At 51.9% G+C, this 14,145-nt stretch overlaps 1 protein-coding gene across 1 annotated transcript in view; it reads right to left on the bottom strand.

Moving 5' to 3' along the window:
• Positions 1–14,145, bottom strand: part of DLEC1 (DLEC1 cilia and flagella associated protein) — a 41,547-nt gene that overhangs the window by 20,625 nt on the left and 6,777 nt on the right. Inside the window, exons 4-12 of the mRNA XM_004614624.2 lie at positions 13,375–13,574; positions 12,946–13,163; positions 11,159–11,237; positions 4,797–4,884; positions 3,537–3,710; positions 2,934–3,070; positions 2,561–2,653; positions 690–780; positions 109–271 (exon numbers count right to left, since the gene is read on the bottom strand). Of these exons, the coding sequence (XP_004614681.2) occupies positions 109–271; positions 690–780; positions 2,561–2,653; positions 2,934–3,070; positions 3,537–3,710; positions 4,797–4,884; positions 11,159–11,237; positions 12,946–13,163; positions 13,375–13,574 (1,243 nt within the window). The remainder of the gene's footprint in view (positions 1–108; positions 272–689; positions 781–2,560; positions 2,654–2,933; positions 3,071–3,536; positions 3,711–4,796; positions 4,885–11,158; positions 11,238–12,945; positions 13,164–13,374; positions 13,575–14,145) is intronic.

Here is a 14,145-nt window from a genome sequence, read left to right as displayed (position 1 = left end):
CTTCCATACGGGTTCCCTCCCCCACCCCGCACCCCCTGCCCCAGGAGTGTGTCCGCTCCAGTAAGAAAGGAGAACGGGAGCACCTGAGGGCCAATCGGGGGGACTCACGTGGCGTTTCTGATAATCAGCTGCTTTCTGGCCACGGAGCCGAGGTTTATGGGCTCAAAGCGGATGAAGTGCTGGGCCGTTAGGTCCGTGAGCTCGCCAGCTTCCGGCTGGCTCCTCTCCCCAGAGACAGAGATGAGCTCCAAGGCCACCAGCTGCCCGACTCCTGCCCGAGGAGGTCAGGGAGGTCCAGTCCCAGTGGCTGGAATCAGGACTGGGCGACTCCAGGTGTCCCGCCACCCTCCGCCCCATCTTCCTCGGGCTCCCAAAAGAGGGGGGGAAGGGGTGACAGAAATTCCTGTCCCCACATCCTCTAAGCAAGCACAGAGCCTCACTCCGGAGCTGGCCGCCGGGAAGAGGGTGGTGAGTGGGGGCGGGGGAGGGGCACAGGACACTGAGCAGGGCCCGCCTCCCAGTCCTGTCCCATCCCCCAGGGCCACTCAGAGCCAGGGCAGCTGCGTCCCCTCAACACTGCCCACCTCTGACCTAGCTGGGGGAACCTCCTGTGCCACCAGCCGCCCTGATGCAGCAAGGCCTGCAGCCCGCTCACCCTGCCCGTCCCTCCCCCCTGCACACATGCCCACCTGAGATCACCAGGTCCTTGACCTGACAGTTGTCACACACCATGAGAAAGGTCTTCTCTGCCCGCCCCGGGCTTGTGGGGAGGAAGATCACCTGGGGGAGAAAAGGGGAGCCTTGGCCCCACCATCCCCCCTCCTCTCCTCAGACAGGACCCCTCCCTGCCATCTCCACCCCACCTGGCGCTTAAGGCCAGGAGGGAAGCAAATAGGTCAGAAAGAGAAAGTTCATAGAGATCCCAAATTCTAATGGCTCTTAAGTGACCATGTGCTTAATCGCCTCCAGAGCCAGAGAGGTAAGCAGAAACCCACTCAGAGGAGTTTCTCCCTCTTCGTGCCGGCCAACAACAGGAAGCACTGGCTTCCCGCCCTGATTTCCTTCCTTGGCTGTCTCCAGGCTGGCATTTGGCTGGAAGGGGCAGAAGGAATGGAAATGCCACAAGGACAGTTCGAGAGTTGATGCTGGCTGCAGCTGGGTAAGAGAACCTGAACGGGGGCCGGAGTGATAGTACAGTGGGTAGGGCGCTTGCCTTGCACGTGGCCATCTAGGGTTCTATCTCCGGCATCCCATGTGGCCCCTCAAACACGCCAGGAGTAATTCCTGAGTGCAGAGCCGGGAGGAAACCCTGAGCATTGCTGGGTGAGACCCAAAAAGACAAAAAAAAGTACCTGGGTGACAATCAAACTATTTTGCTCTTGTGCATGCTAAAGAATGCTCATGGTGGGGCTAGAGTGATAGCACAATGGGTAGGGCATTTGCCTTGCATGTGGCCAACCCAGGTTCGATTCCCAGCATCCCATATGGTCCCCTGAGCACCGCCAGGAGTAATTCCTGAGTGCATGAGCCAGGAGTAACCCCTGTACATCTTCAGTGTAACCCAAAAAGGAAAAATTAAAGAATGCTCATGGTAATAAGATTTTAAGACTGATAATAAAAGCACACTATTGGCAAGGGCGTAGGGAGATGGACAATCTACATGTGGCTACGGGAACTATGAGGGAACAATCCACGGAGCAGGGCTAGGGTGCCACGACAGGCTCCAGATGGCGGAAGGCAGCTAGATCAGGCCTGAGCACAAGGACCCCTGGGGAGTGACTTTCTGAAATGGCCAGAGACTGGAAACACACTGGTGCCCATCGGGAGGGGCCCACATTCTGGTCCCTTCCTCCCCCGTGGAACAGTATGCAGCTGTGAAAACGGGAGCTGGCTGGGAGAGGAGTGGAAGCACAGAGCTGGGGGGTGACCCCTTGTGCGAAGGGAAATGAAATATGTGGAAGAAGCATCGGGCATCTCATTCCTGGAGGATACACAGGACAGCGCCTGGGGCCGGGACAGCCGGGGAGGGAGCATCGCCCTGCTGGGCTGCTTGCGTGTCTCCCAACACTTCATCCTGTGAGTTCCTGACTTCTCCCCACCTTCTCCTCGTGTGTCTGTGTGAACGTGTGTACACATGCGGCCTGGCTCAGAGGCCAGGACAGAAATGCAAGGGCTTTCTTTTTTTTTTTTTCTTTTTGGGTCACACCCGGCGATGCTCAGGGGTCACTCCTGGCTCTGCACTCAGGAATTACACCTGGTGCTCAGGGACCATATGGTATACTGGGAATCGAACCCGGGTCGGCTGCATGCAAGGCAAATGCCCTACCTGCTGTGCTATCACTCCAGCCCCACAAGGGCTTTCTTTACTGGGTGGCCATGGGCCAGAGAACTGAATGACATCCTAAGGCAACCAGCCCCCACCCAGCAGCCACGAGGGCTGGGGCCGGGCAAGGGAGAGGGGTGCAGGTTGCAGGGTGACAGAGACAAGTGACAGCGGGGTTGGGGGGCAAGTTGGGGATAGCTGAGGGCGGTCGTGACTGACTGGGGTCCCGAGTCCTACCTCCAGCCAGACGGTCTGCCCCGGCGCCAGCTCGAACACCATAGGCCAGATCCCAAAGGGCGGCTGCTCCACAAAGCCCGCGGTGGCGATCGCCTGGGAGAGAAGCGGAGGTGTGCCCAGGGTGTGCGAGAAAGTGGGGCACGGAGGGTCCCCTCCAACCGCCGCCACACAAGAGCTGCCCAAGGGCCATCGTTCAGCAACCCTTCCCTGCACGCTCCCCCGACCAGACTTAGCAGTGGGAGGTACCAGGAAGACGCCAGGCTGCAGGGGAGGGGGATCTCTCCAGGCAGGTGGGCTCCCATAGGTCCCCATTCCTTCCCCCCACCCCCCCGCCAGCACCCTGCGTTCCTCCCCCGGGGCGCACTGGGCTCACCCTGAAGCTGGGCGGCGGCCAGCTCCCCTTGGGCATGATGCAGAACTTGCCGCCACTGAGGCCCACGTTCTTGCAGAGGAATCGGTTCAGCTTGATGCCCCCAATGAGGCAGAAGCCACAGTCCAGCTCGGGCGACACTGCCACCAGGAGACAGAGCATGTCGTGCCTGGTGGCCCTATAGTCGCTGCCCCCAACCTACATGACCCCCCCTGGGCCAGCCCAGCACCCCAGAACCTTCCTGGAGAGGACCGAGTAGCAGGCAGCTGTGCCACTGCGTCCCGTGGGGGCAGGGTCCAGCTGAAGTGCCCTGGGGGCCCTGGGCAGTGCTGTCCCAGAGAGCCACAGAGGCCGAGGGGCTGCACAGGTTGGACTCGAGCAGGGGGAGGCCAGGGGACAGCCAGGAGGGCCCTCGCTCCACGCTGCCTGTGATCCGAGTCAGCCCCCAGCACGAGCAGGCAGGACGACAGGGCGCTTGCTGTTGTGGGGGGCAGGGGTCCCCTTCCAGCTTCTCCAGGCCCGAGAGGACCAAGCTGGGTGCTCTGCAGGGGGGCTCCAGGAGGGGCAGCCTCTGGCGGGTTATGTCACCCTGGACGCGTCACTCACAGGTCAGCACTGGAGGGGGCCTCCGGGCCTGCAGGGGGATGAGAAGCGTGTGGCTGGACTGGGTCTCCACTAAAATGAAATCATCGAAATCCCCAAGGCAGTCGGGGAAAAACTGCACCACGAACTGGCACATCAGCCCGGGAGCCACCAAGCCGCCGTTTCCTGGGAACATCCCTGTGTGTGATCAAAGGCAACAACAACACGTGGGTCAGGACCTGCAGACCTCCGGGGGCTCAGGTAGACCCAGGGGTGCATACAGACCCCCAGAGATACATGTAGACCCCCAAAGGTGCAGGTAGACCCAAGGGTGCATACAGACCTCCCCCAAGAGATGCAGATAGACCCCCCCCAGGGATGCAGGTAGCCCCCTAGGGGTGAAGGTAGACCCAGGGGAGTATGTAGACCCTCACAAGAGGTGCAGATAGACCCCCAGGGATGCTTGTAGACCTAGAGGTGCATACAGACCCCCCCAGAAGCACAGGTAGATCCCCCAGGGGTGCAGGTACACCCAAGGGTGCAGACATCCCCAGAGGCGTAAGCAGACCCCTCAGGAAGGCAGGTAGACCCCCAGAGGTGTAGATAGACCCACCCCCAAGCTGGCGCCCACTGAGTAACCCTCTCGGGGCAGAGAGTGTGTGAGAGTAGAACCAGCAGGGGGTGCCGTGGAAAGACGGGTCACACAGGGGCGTACAGGGCTGGGTAGGGCCAGGCCAGGCCTAGCTGGAGATTAGAGCTGCTCAGAGAAAAGCACTGCGGCTGGGCTGGGGGCTACAGCGGCAGATGGAGCGGGGGGGAGGGGGTGTCTAAGTGGGACAGGGGGAGCCAGGAGAAGCAGAGGGAGGTTGGAGGGAGGCGAGAGCCGTCAGGATCCGGGGGCAGGAAGAGGAGCTCAGGGGCTGGAACGCCGCCTCAGGCTCTGGGGAATTAAGGGAAGGCCCATCCTGGCGCTGCCCCCAGGCCAGTGCCTGTGATCCTGGGAGCACCACTGGGAGCACCAGAGACAGGTAAAGCCCCTGGGCCAGGAAGTGAGGCCCAGGTGAGCCCCTGGCCAACAGTGCCACCACCCCTCATCTCCCTGCATGCACCAGGACCCAGGGTTCCAACACCCTGAAGGAATCCTTGGGGGCAGGCAGAGCTGGCAGAGACCCCTGCCCAGGGGCTGCCAAGAAGGTTGCGGGGCAGGGTTGGGGTGGGGGCTGGCCCATCTTCGAGGACTCTGGGACGGGGGCCCACGAGGAGGCGGGGGTGTGCTGAGCTCACCCAGACTCACGGAGAAGTAGGGCGTGGAGGGCGGGAGCACCCGCAGGTAGCGGCTGGTGGAGGTGGTGTTCTGCAGCGAGATCACCATCTGTGCCAAGGCAGAGGGCAGCGCGTCAGCCAGCCAGCCGCTGGGACCAGCGCGAGGTGCTCCCCACTCCCCTGCAGTAACGTGGGGGCCTGACTCGCAACAACAGCTTGGTACACCCTCAGACGCGGACTTCACGGCCCCATGCTGAGGCACGACAACTTTCACAAGTTTTCGTCTATGGAAATATTCTCTAATCATTCTGTTACTCAGCAGTAACAAGCAATAGAAAGAAAAAAAAAAAAACTATTATAAGCCTGCTCCGGGGCAGGCATGAGGGGTGGTAGGGGAAGTGGAGACAAAGGTAGAGGGAAGGCAACAGTGGTGCCGGGATTGGTGTTGGAGGATTGAATTGCCCGAAACAAATCTTTGTAAGCCACGATGTTTATTTTTATTTATTTATTTATTTATTTATTTATTTATTTATTTATTTATTTATTTTTGCAATCCACTTATCCTTTTTTAATATATTCTTTGAGAAAGAGACAGACATAGAAAGATCGCACTCATATGTGGAACATAAAGCAGCAGAATGAGACACTAACACCCAAGAGTAGTAGAGATTAGAACCAGGAGGTCTGCCCACAGCTTGGAGGCTGGCCTCACATGCTGGGGTAAAGACAGCAGAGACAGAGAAGGGAACACCTAGTAGAGAATGTTAGGAGGACCCACTCGGGTTGAAAGCTGCGTACCAAAAGTGGACTATAGACCGAACAGGATGGCCACTCAATACCTCTGTTGCAAACTACAACATCCAACAGGAGAGAGAACAAAAGGGAATGCCCTGCTGCAGAGGCAGGGTGGGGTGGTGGGGTTGGGGGTGGGGGTGGGGATACTGGGAACATTGGTGGAAGAGAATGGTGTAAGCCACTATGTTTAAATTAAGTGTGTGGGGGGGAATAAATAATGTAGAAGGTGTGGGGGAGCAACAGCACAGCGGGTAGAGCATTTAACTTGCACTTGCATGCAGGTGGCCCAGGTTCTTGGCATCCCTTGTGGTCCCCCCAAGCCCACCAGGAATGATCCCCGAGCACAAAGCCAGTAGCAAGCCCCAAGCACCACCAGGTGTGGCCCAAAAACCAAATAAATAAATGACATGGGCCTGAGAGATAGCACAGGGAGGAGGGCATGTTCCTGGCACATGAGGGTCAGGAGTATCCTGAGCATAGTCAGGAGTGAGCCCTCGGCATAGCTGGGTGCGGAGTGGAGGGACATGAGGTGTAAATAAGCTTGCCTGGCTGCTGGCAGCTGTTGAGCTGGGTTGCAGAAATTTATTCAACTTAAGTTTTATTTTGTTTGTTTGTTTCAGGGTCACACTCAGTCATGCTCAAGCCTTGCTCTGTGCTCAGGGAACACACCTGGCAGGCTCGGGGGACCAGATGGGGTTCAGGGATTGGACCTGAGCCAGCTGCGTGCAAGGCAAGAGCCTATCTGCTGTATGATCACTCCGACCCTCCTTGTGCTATTTTATCTACTTTCGTTTCACTTTGGAAATTTTCCCTAGCGAGAAGTTAAATACCAGAGGAAAACAGGAATGTAGAGAAGAGATCAGAAGAGAAGAGGAGCTCCATGCATGTTCGTATCTTTTTCTTTCTTTTCTTTTTTTTTGCCTTTTCGGTCACACCCGGCGATGCACAGGGGTTACTCCTGGCTCATGCACTCAGGAATTACTCCCAGCGGTGCTCAGGGGACCATATGGGATGCTGGGAATCGAACCCGGGTCCACTGTAAGCAAGACAAGCGCCCTACCCGCTGTGCTATCGCTCCAGCCCCTGTCCTTATCTTTTCTATCTGGGGGCGGGGGATGGTGTGAAGTCTGCTCAGGAAGCCTGGGGAATCCACCCAGTAAGTCTCAGCCTCCCAGGCGGCCAGTTCATCGCGGGCCCGAGGATGCAGTGCTGATCAGGCCCTGCAGTGCCAGGGACCCCAGCTGTGCTCTGTGTGGGATTCCCCTGGTGATGCCTGGAGCACCCATGTGGTACCAGATATCAAACCAGGGCTGGCCACATACAAGGTGTGTATCCCTCTGACCTCCATGCCCTGAGCTTTTAATTCTGTTTCATGAAATATCACATTGGACAGAAATGTACAAATATAACAGTTTTACATATGTTATATTTGTAAAAATATAACACAAATATAACACAATTAAAGCGTGTCTCTATCATCCAGCTTAAGATATAAAGTGTTGGGAATGCAAAACAGAAGCCAAGATTAACAAATAGGACTACATCATATGAAGAAGTTTCTGTACCACAAAAGAAATAAAGACCAGAACAAAAACACACCCCACAAACTGGGAGAGAATATTTTTTCACCACTTATCTGAGAGAGATTGATATCCAAGATTTATAAAGTACCGGTTGAAGAGCTGGAGCGATAGCACAGCAGGTAGGGCATTTGCCTTGCACGAGGCTGACCCGGGTTTGATCCCCAGCATCCCATATGGTCCCCTGAGCACCGCCAGGAGTAATTCCTGAGTGCAAAGCTAGGAGTAACCCCTGTGCATCGCCAGGTGTGACACAAAAAGAAAAATAAATAAATAAATAAAAATAAAGTACTGATTGAAAAAAAAATAAACCAACCAAGCAACCCATTAAAAATATGGGAGAAGAGATGAACAAAAACTTCTTGAACGAAGACAGATGACTAGGAATATAGGAGACAAAAGCTCTATAACACTTATCGTCAGGGAAATGCAAATCAAAGCAACAATGAGGCTTCATCTCACACCAGTAAGACGGGCACACATCAAAAAGAACAAAAGTTATCTGTGGGCCGAGAAATAGTACAGCGGGTAGGACATTTGCCTTGTACACGGCTGACTCTGGTTCAACCTCCAGCATCCCATAAGGTACCCCAAGCACTGCCAGGAATAATTCCTGAGTGCAGAGCCAGGAATAACCCCTGAACATCCTGGTTGTTTCCAAAATAAAAAAATTAAATACCTGTATGAGAGTAGATGTGGGGAAAAGGGACACGCATTCACTGCCAGTGGGAATGTTGGCTTGTCCGGCAATTTTGGAAATCAGTATGAACACTTCTCAAAAAACAAAGAATTAGGTCTCCATATGACCCAACAATTCCACTTTGTGGCATCAACCCCAAGGCCCCAAAAACTATTCAGAAGAGACATCTGTATGCCTATGTTCATCGTTACAGCACTATTCCCCATAGCCAAAATCTGAAAACAACCCAGGTGTCCTAGAAAAGATAACTGGATAAAGAATCTGTGGTATATATGCACAGTGGAATACGACTCAGCTGGAGGAAAAGACGAAATCAGGCACTTTGCTGCTACTGGGATGGAGCCGGAGAGGAACACGCCAGTGAAGTTAGTCAGGAGGAGAGGGACAGACACGGGATAGCCTCTCTCACAAAAGCCCACAGGCAACAGGACCTGAGAACCGTCTTCAGTAGGAGGCTTATCGGAAAGGGTTGGGTTGGGATAGGGGTGGGATTAGGATAACTAGTCACTGGGGCAGTGTGGGAAGCAGACATACCGGTGGAGGGTGTGGTGCTGGAATGTGTTAAGCATGAAACCCTAACATTATGAGTTCTGCAAACCACACAGTACCTGAAAATAAAATTAAAACACACACACACACATTAGGAATGCAGAAGAAGTCCTACACACAGCAGGAAATAGTTACAGAAATGGATGGCTCCACTCTTTATTCACAGGTGAATCACTATCACTGTCATCCCATTGTTCATTGATTTACTCGAGCGGGCACCAGTAACATTTCCATTCGTCCCAGCCCTGAGATTTTAGCAGCCTCTCCTTACTCATCTTCCCCAATGACTGGAGGCTCTTTCAGGGTCAGGGGAATGAGACTTGCTATTGTTACTGTTTTTGGCATATTGAATATGCCATGGGGAGCTTGCCAGGCTCTGCCGTGCAGGCGGGATACTCTTGGTAGCTTGCCAGGCTCTCCGAGATATATATATATATATATATATATATATATATATATATATATATATAATTTTATGGAAAATGGGTAAGGAATGTCTTATGATGTGAATATAAACACTAATATCAACATTTAAGTTCTAACAGACCACATAGGATCTTGACCAGGTGAGTCTTTTTTTTTTTTTTTTTTTTTTGCTTTTTGGGTCACACTCGGCAATGCACAGGAGTTACTCCTGACTCATGCACTCAGTAATTACCCCTGGCAATGCTCAGGGGACCATATGGGATGCTGGGAATCGAACCCGAGTTGGCCACGTGCAAAGCAAATGCCCTACCCGCTGTGCTATCGCTCCAGCCCTAGGTGAGTCATTTTTAATGCTCATTTCTATTAATGAATGATCGTTAGATCTCGTCTTATATTTTCTATTTGGGTTTCCTCTTGTGTGAGTTGTCGGCTCATATCTTTTTGTCTTGGGCTTGTTTTGGGGTCATACCTGGATGTGCTTATTCCTGGCTCTGTGCTTCGGCATCACTCTGGGCTGGGCTTGGGTGGGGGGTTGGGCAGTAATATGAATTCTGATTCTAACACTGAGTACATGTAATGCTGAACACGTGCAATGCTGGAGGCCCAGGTTTGATCCCTGACACAACATGGTCCCCTGAGTACTTCCAGGACAACTCTCGCGCACAGAGTCAGTAGTTCCTGAGAAAAGGAAGGAAGGAAGGAAGGAAGGAAGGAAGGAAGGAAGGAAGGAAGGAAGGAAGGAAGGAAGGAAGGAAGGAAGGAAGGAAGGAAGGAAGGAAGGAAGGGAGGGAGGGAGGGAGGGAGGGAGGGAGGGAGGGAGGGAGGGAGGGAGGGAGGGACTAAATTCACTTCTTTTCTTTGATTTTAGGCCACACCCTGCGATCCTCATTGGTAACTCCTGGCTCTGTGATCAGGAATTACTCCAGGCGATGCTCAGGGGACCATATGGATTGCTGGGGATCAAACCTGGGTCGGCCACGTGCAAAGCAAGTTCCCTACCTGCTGTGCTACCTCTCCAGTCCCCAAAATTCACCTTAAAAAGCTGTAAATAACTGGAAGAAAATCATACCTGGTTAGCTATTAGTTGGTAATACTAGTTGAAAATATTAGTTGGGATCATAGTATTGCTGTGATGACTTCCGCACCCCCACTCCCAAAGACTTTATCTGTTGGGGATACCTATGGCAGTCTTAACTGAAGAATGACAGGATGACTAGACTTCCCTAGAAATCCCCTGTGTACCAACATACACAGACACACAGAAAGAAGTTGAGGCAGGGGAATAAGAATGGATGGCATCAGATTTGTATAATGAAAATAGCTGATGAAGCACTGAGGGCATGAGTCTTTTCCATAGCTTTGTGTATGGTTTATTCATAGTAGGGACCAGGGATACAGTTCAGTGGCAGAGCATGTGGCTTGCCATATGTGAGGCACTGGGTTCCATCCCTGGTACCACAAAAATAAATAAACTAAATCAAATTCATAATAATTTTTTTTGTAGCAGGAGCACACCTAGCTATGCTCAGGGCTTACTCCTGACACTGCTCAGGGATCACATGGAGGTTCTGGGGATCAAACCCAGGTTGGCTGCATGCAAGGCAAGAGCCTTACCTGCGGTATTCTTTCTTTGGCCCCCGAGATTTTTACTTTTGTCCGTCCTTCCATCCCTTCCTCCCTCTCTCTTTCCTTCCACTCTTTCTCCCTTGTTTTTGGGTCATGCTTGGCAATGCTCAGGGGTTACTCCTGGCTCTGCACTTAGGAATTACTCCTAGTGGTGCTTGGGGGATCATATGCGATGCTGGTGATCGAACCCTGGCCAGCACCCTACCCTCTGTACTATCACTCCAGTTTCATCTGGCCCCCAAATTTTTAAAAAAATTTATGTATTTATGTATTTATTTATTTTATTGAATCACTGTGAGATGGTTACAAGCTTTCATGTTTGGGTTACAATCTCACAATGATCAAACACCCATCCCTCCACCAGTGCACATTCCCCACCACCAATATCCCAGGTATAACCCCCCCTTTACCACCCTTCCCCTGCCTCTATGGCAAACAATATTCCCCATACTCTCTCTCTACTTTTGGGCATTATGGCTTGCAACACAGACACTGAGAGGTCATCATGTTTGGTTCACTATCTACTTTTGGCACACATCTCCCATCCCAGCTGGTTCCTCCAGCCATCATTTTCTTAGTGATCCCTTCTCTATTCCATCTGCCTTCTCCCCTCCACTCATGAAGCAGTCTTCCAGCTATGGCCCCAAGATTTTTTAAAAAGTCAGAAAGCAGAGGCAGCAGGACCTGTAAATAAACCAGAATCCTACCTCATAGACGGGTCCAATTTCGTAGTCTGTGAAAAATCCAATTGGAGGCTTAGCTAGAAATATCGGGGTATCAGCACAGCTGTGAGAGGCAGAGGAGAGAGCGAGGCTGGATGTCAGTTCCCCTTATGCTGGGAAACAGCTCCCAGAGACCGCTTCATGCAAAAAAGGCTGTCAGTCAAAGACATTTACAAGGTGACTCTCGGAGTTTGTGTCATTGCGAAAGCAGAGCACAGGCTAATTCTGCAGCAGGAATAAATACTTTGAAGATACACAGAGCTATGAGTTTCACAGAAAAGACCCCAAAAGTTTAAGTAGCAACCTGTTAAAGAGACGCTTAATATAAGTGCACTTTTGTTTTGCAAATATTAGCCTTTTCTCATTTTACTAGTAACAAAGGTCTTTTTTGATTTTGTTTTGGGGCCATACCCAGGTAGTACTCAGGACTTGCTCCTGGCTCTGAGCTCAGGGATCACTGCTGGCAAACTGAGAGAGAGATCCCTGGAACTGACTCCAGGTGGGCCACATGCAAGGCAGTGCCCTACCTGCTGTACGATTTCTCAGGCCCCAACAAAGCTCATTTGTTTGATAAAGAAACGTTATCAGGGGTTGAGGAGAAAGTACAGGGGTTAAGGTGCTTGCCTGGTATATAGCCCAACCCAGTTCTCTCCCCAGAACCACAGATGGATCCCCAAGCACCATCAGGCCCAGTCCTGGAGGCCTCCAAACACCACTGACTGTGACCCTGGAGGTTCCCAACACTACCGAGGTGACCTGGTGTCACCAGCACCACGGGGCCAGAGCAGAACTACATTCTCAAATCTTTGCAGGGAAAAAAGCAGCACCAGCAGGGGCCCCAGGCCTCTAAAGGTAAAAGTATTACTACATTAAAATGATAAAACCATGAAAATCATAAACCTTTCATAAGAGCAATTACTTAAATAGAGTCAAAGGCATCTGTTACGAAAAGTTACAGTTTAGGGGCCAAAGAGATAGTGCAGTGGGTAAGGCATTTGCTTGCATGCAGCCGACCCAGGTTTAATCTCTGGCACTCCATATGGTCTCTTGAGCCCCATCAAGAATGATTCCTGAGCTCACAGCCAGGAATAAGCCCTAGGCATGCCAAGGTGTGACTCTCCACCCGCTTCCCCACCAAAATAAATCATTTTATACTAATTATTTATAGGTAACCAAAAACAATTGGAACAATGTTTTTGGTGGCATCAGGTCAGAAAGACAGTACAGCGATAGTACTGGGTTTGCATGTGGCAGACCTGGGTTTATTCCCTGGCGCTCTCTGAGCCCGCTAGGAGTGTTTCCCAAGTGCAGAGTCAGGAGCAATCCAGGAGCAACACCAGGTGCGGCCCAAAACCAAAAACCAAACAAAGTGTTTGAGTGGTGTCAGAAATCAAACCCGGGGCTTCACACATGGAAGGCAAGCACTCTGCCACTGAGCCCCGTGATCAAATCCCAAATAACTTTATCATCCAAGAACCATGAAGTGGGTGGAAGGACCACATAGCTAGAGCAATTTGGTGCAATTGGACCCAGACTGTTCAGATGCAAATGAAAAGCCAACATGAACCCCCAATTCTTCAGGCCCTGGCAGGCAGAAAAGCATCAACTCAGAACTATGGGTGATGTGGAAAGGCACACCCGAAGCCTTGCTCTATTCCAACACAGACAGCCGGGGCCCTGACTCGAGTCCTCAAACCAGATCAGAGTCTGCACGCTCCCAGCCACACCCTAAGGAGCCAGGCATTCCAGGAATGGGCCAGGGAAATACAAACCTCTGTTCCTGATCAATGTTCTGAAATTCTCTCCGGGCCCTGTTCTTGAGAGGGAAAAGGAGAGAGGTGCCCCCGTACAGAGTGTTAGGAGGGAAAAAACGAGGGTTTTTCAGAAAGTCATTCCGACTCTCCATTCTGGCGAGCAGAAGCCGCTCCAGTTTCCTCTGCGGCATACGCAGGTGGTTCATCCATCTCTTATTCCTCGGTAGACCTGCTTTCTTTGGAAGACAAGGAAGTGGAGAGTCAGTGACAGGTAGAGGGGCCACCTGATCTCACTTGGTTCAGTGTGTGTCCCAGAGACAGCCAACGCCGCTCTCCCCTCCCTTGCTGTGGATACGACACAAGCTCTTGTGTCCCCTGGAACTCCTTCCCCTTTATCACGCCCCGTGCCCACCACTTGCACACACTTGACCAGGCTTCAGTACTAACCGTGACATTTCCTTTGGGCTTGACTTTGGCCTTGGTAGCTGAGACCCCTGTCTGGTTGCTCACGGTGTGATCTGACTCCTCTTTGCTCTCTGAGAGCTTCTTGAGGGAAGCTTCAGTCCTCTTGGCCAGTTTTTGCTTTGTGAGGGAACACTTTTTCTCAAAACTAAATGTCATTTTGGTGTAGCCAGGAATGGTGCTACCTGTGGTACCAAAGAACCAAACTGGAGTTACTCTGCCAAGGTGAGGAGATGTTTCTGAGGTGACCAGACTAAACCGCCAAGGCCACAGTTAGCTTGACTGTTCTTCATAATCTTTCAAATTTACTACATCAGGTGTAGCTGCCCTTCGGCATATAAATTATTACTGGAAATCATTCAACGTACTTGAGACCTTGAACTAGAGGGGTCAGGAGACCACATGCTTCTCACAGTCGAGGGCTGGGATTCAATCCCCAGTGAGAGAGACAGACTTGTGACTCAATCATTTAACACAAAATAGGCTTCTCTCTCCCTTCCTCCCTCTTTTTGTCTCTCCCTCCACACCCCCTTTCTCTCTCACATCTCACACACACACAGACACACACACACACACACACACACTCTGTAAGTAAACATCTTTTTTACAAAGTTCACAGGGGTTTGGGCTCAAGTAGCAAAGCACATATCTCCTATATTTAAGGGTTCCATCCCTGACCAGGTTTGGCCTTAGTGATCCCCAGAATTATTATATGTAGCCCCAACAACAATAATAAATTGACCTGAAAATTTGAAG

Source organism: Sorex araneus, chromosome 4 (genome assembly GCF_027595985.1).
Source record: "Sorex araneus isolate mSorAra2 chromosome 4, mSorAra2.pri, whole genome shotgun sequence".
Lineage (NCBI taxonomy): Eukaryota > Metazoa > Chordata > Mammalia > Eulipotyphla > Soricidae > Sorex > Sorex araneus.
Note: the sequence above shows the minus strand (reverse complement) of the source record. Positions and strands in the feature narration are given on the sequence as shown.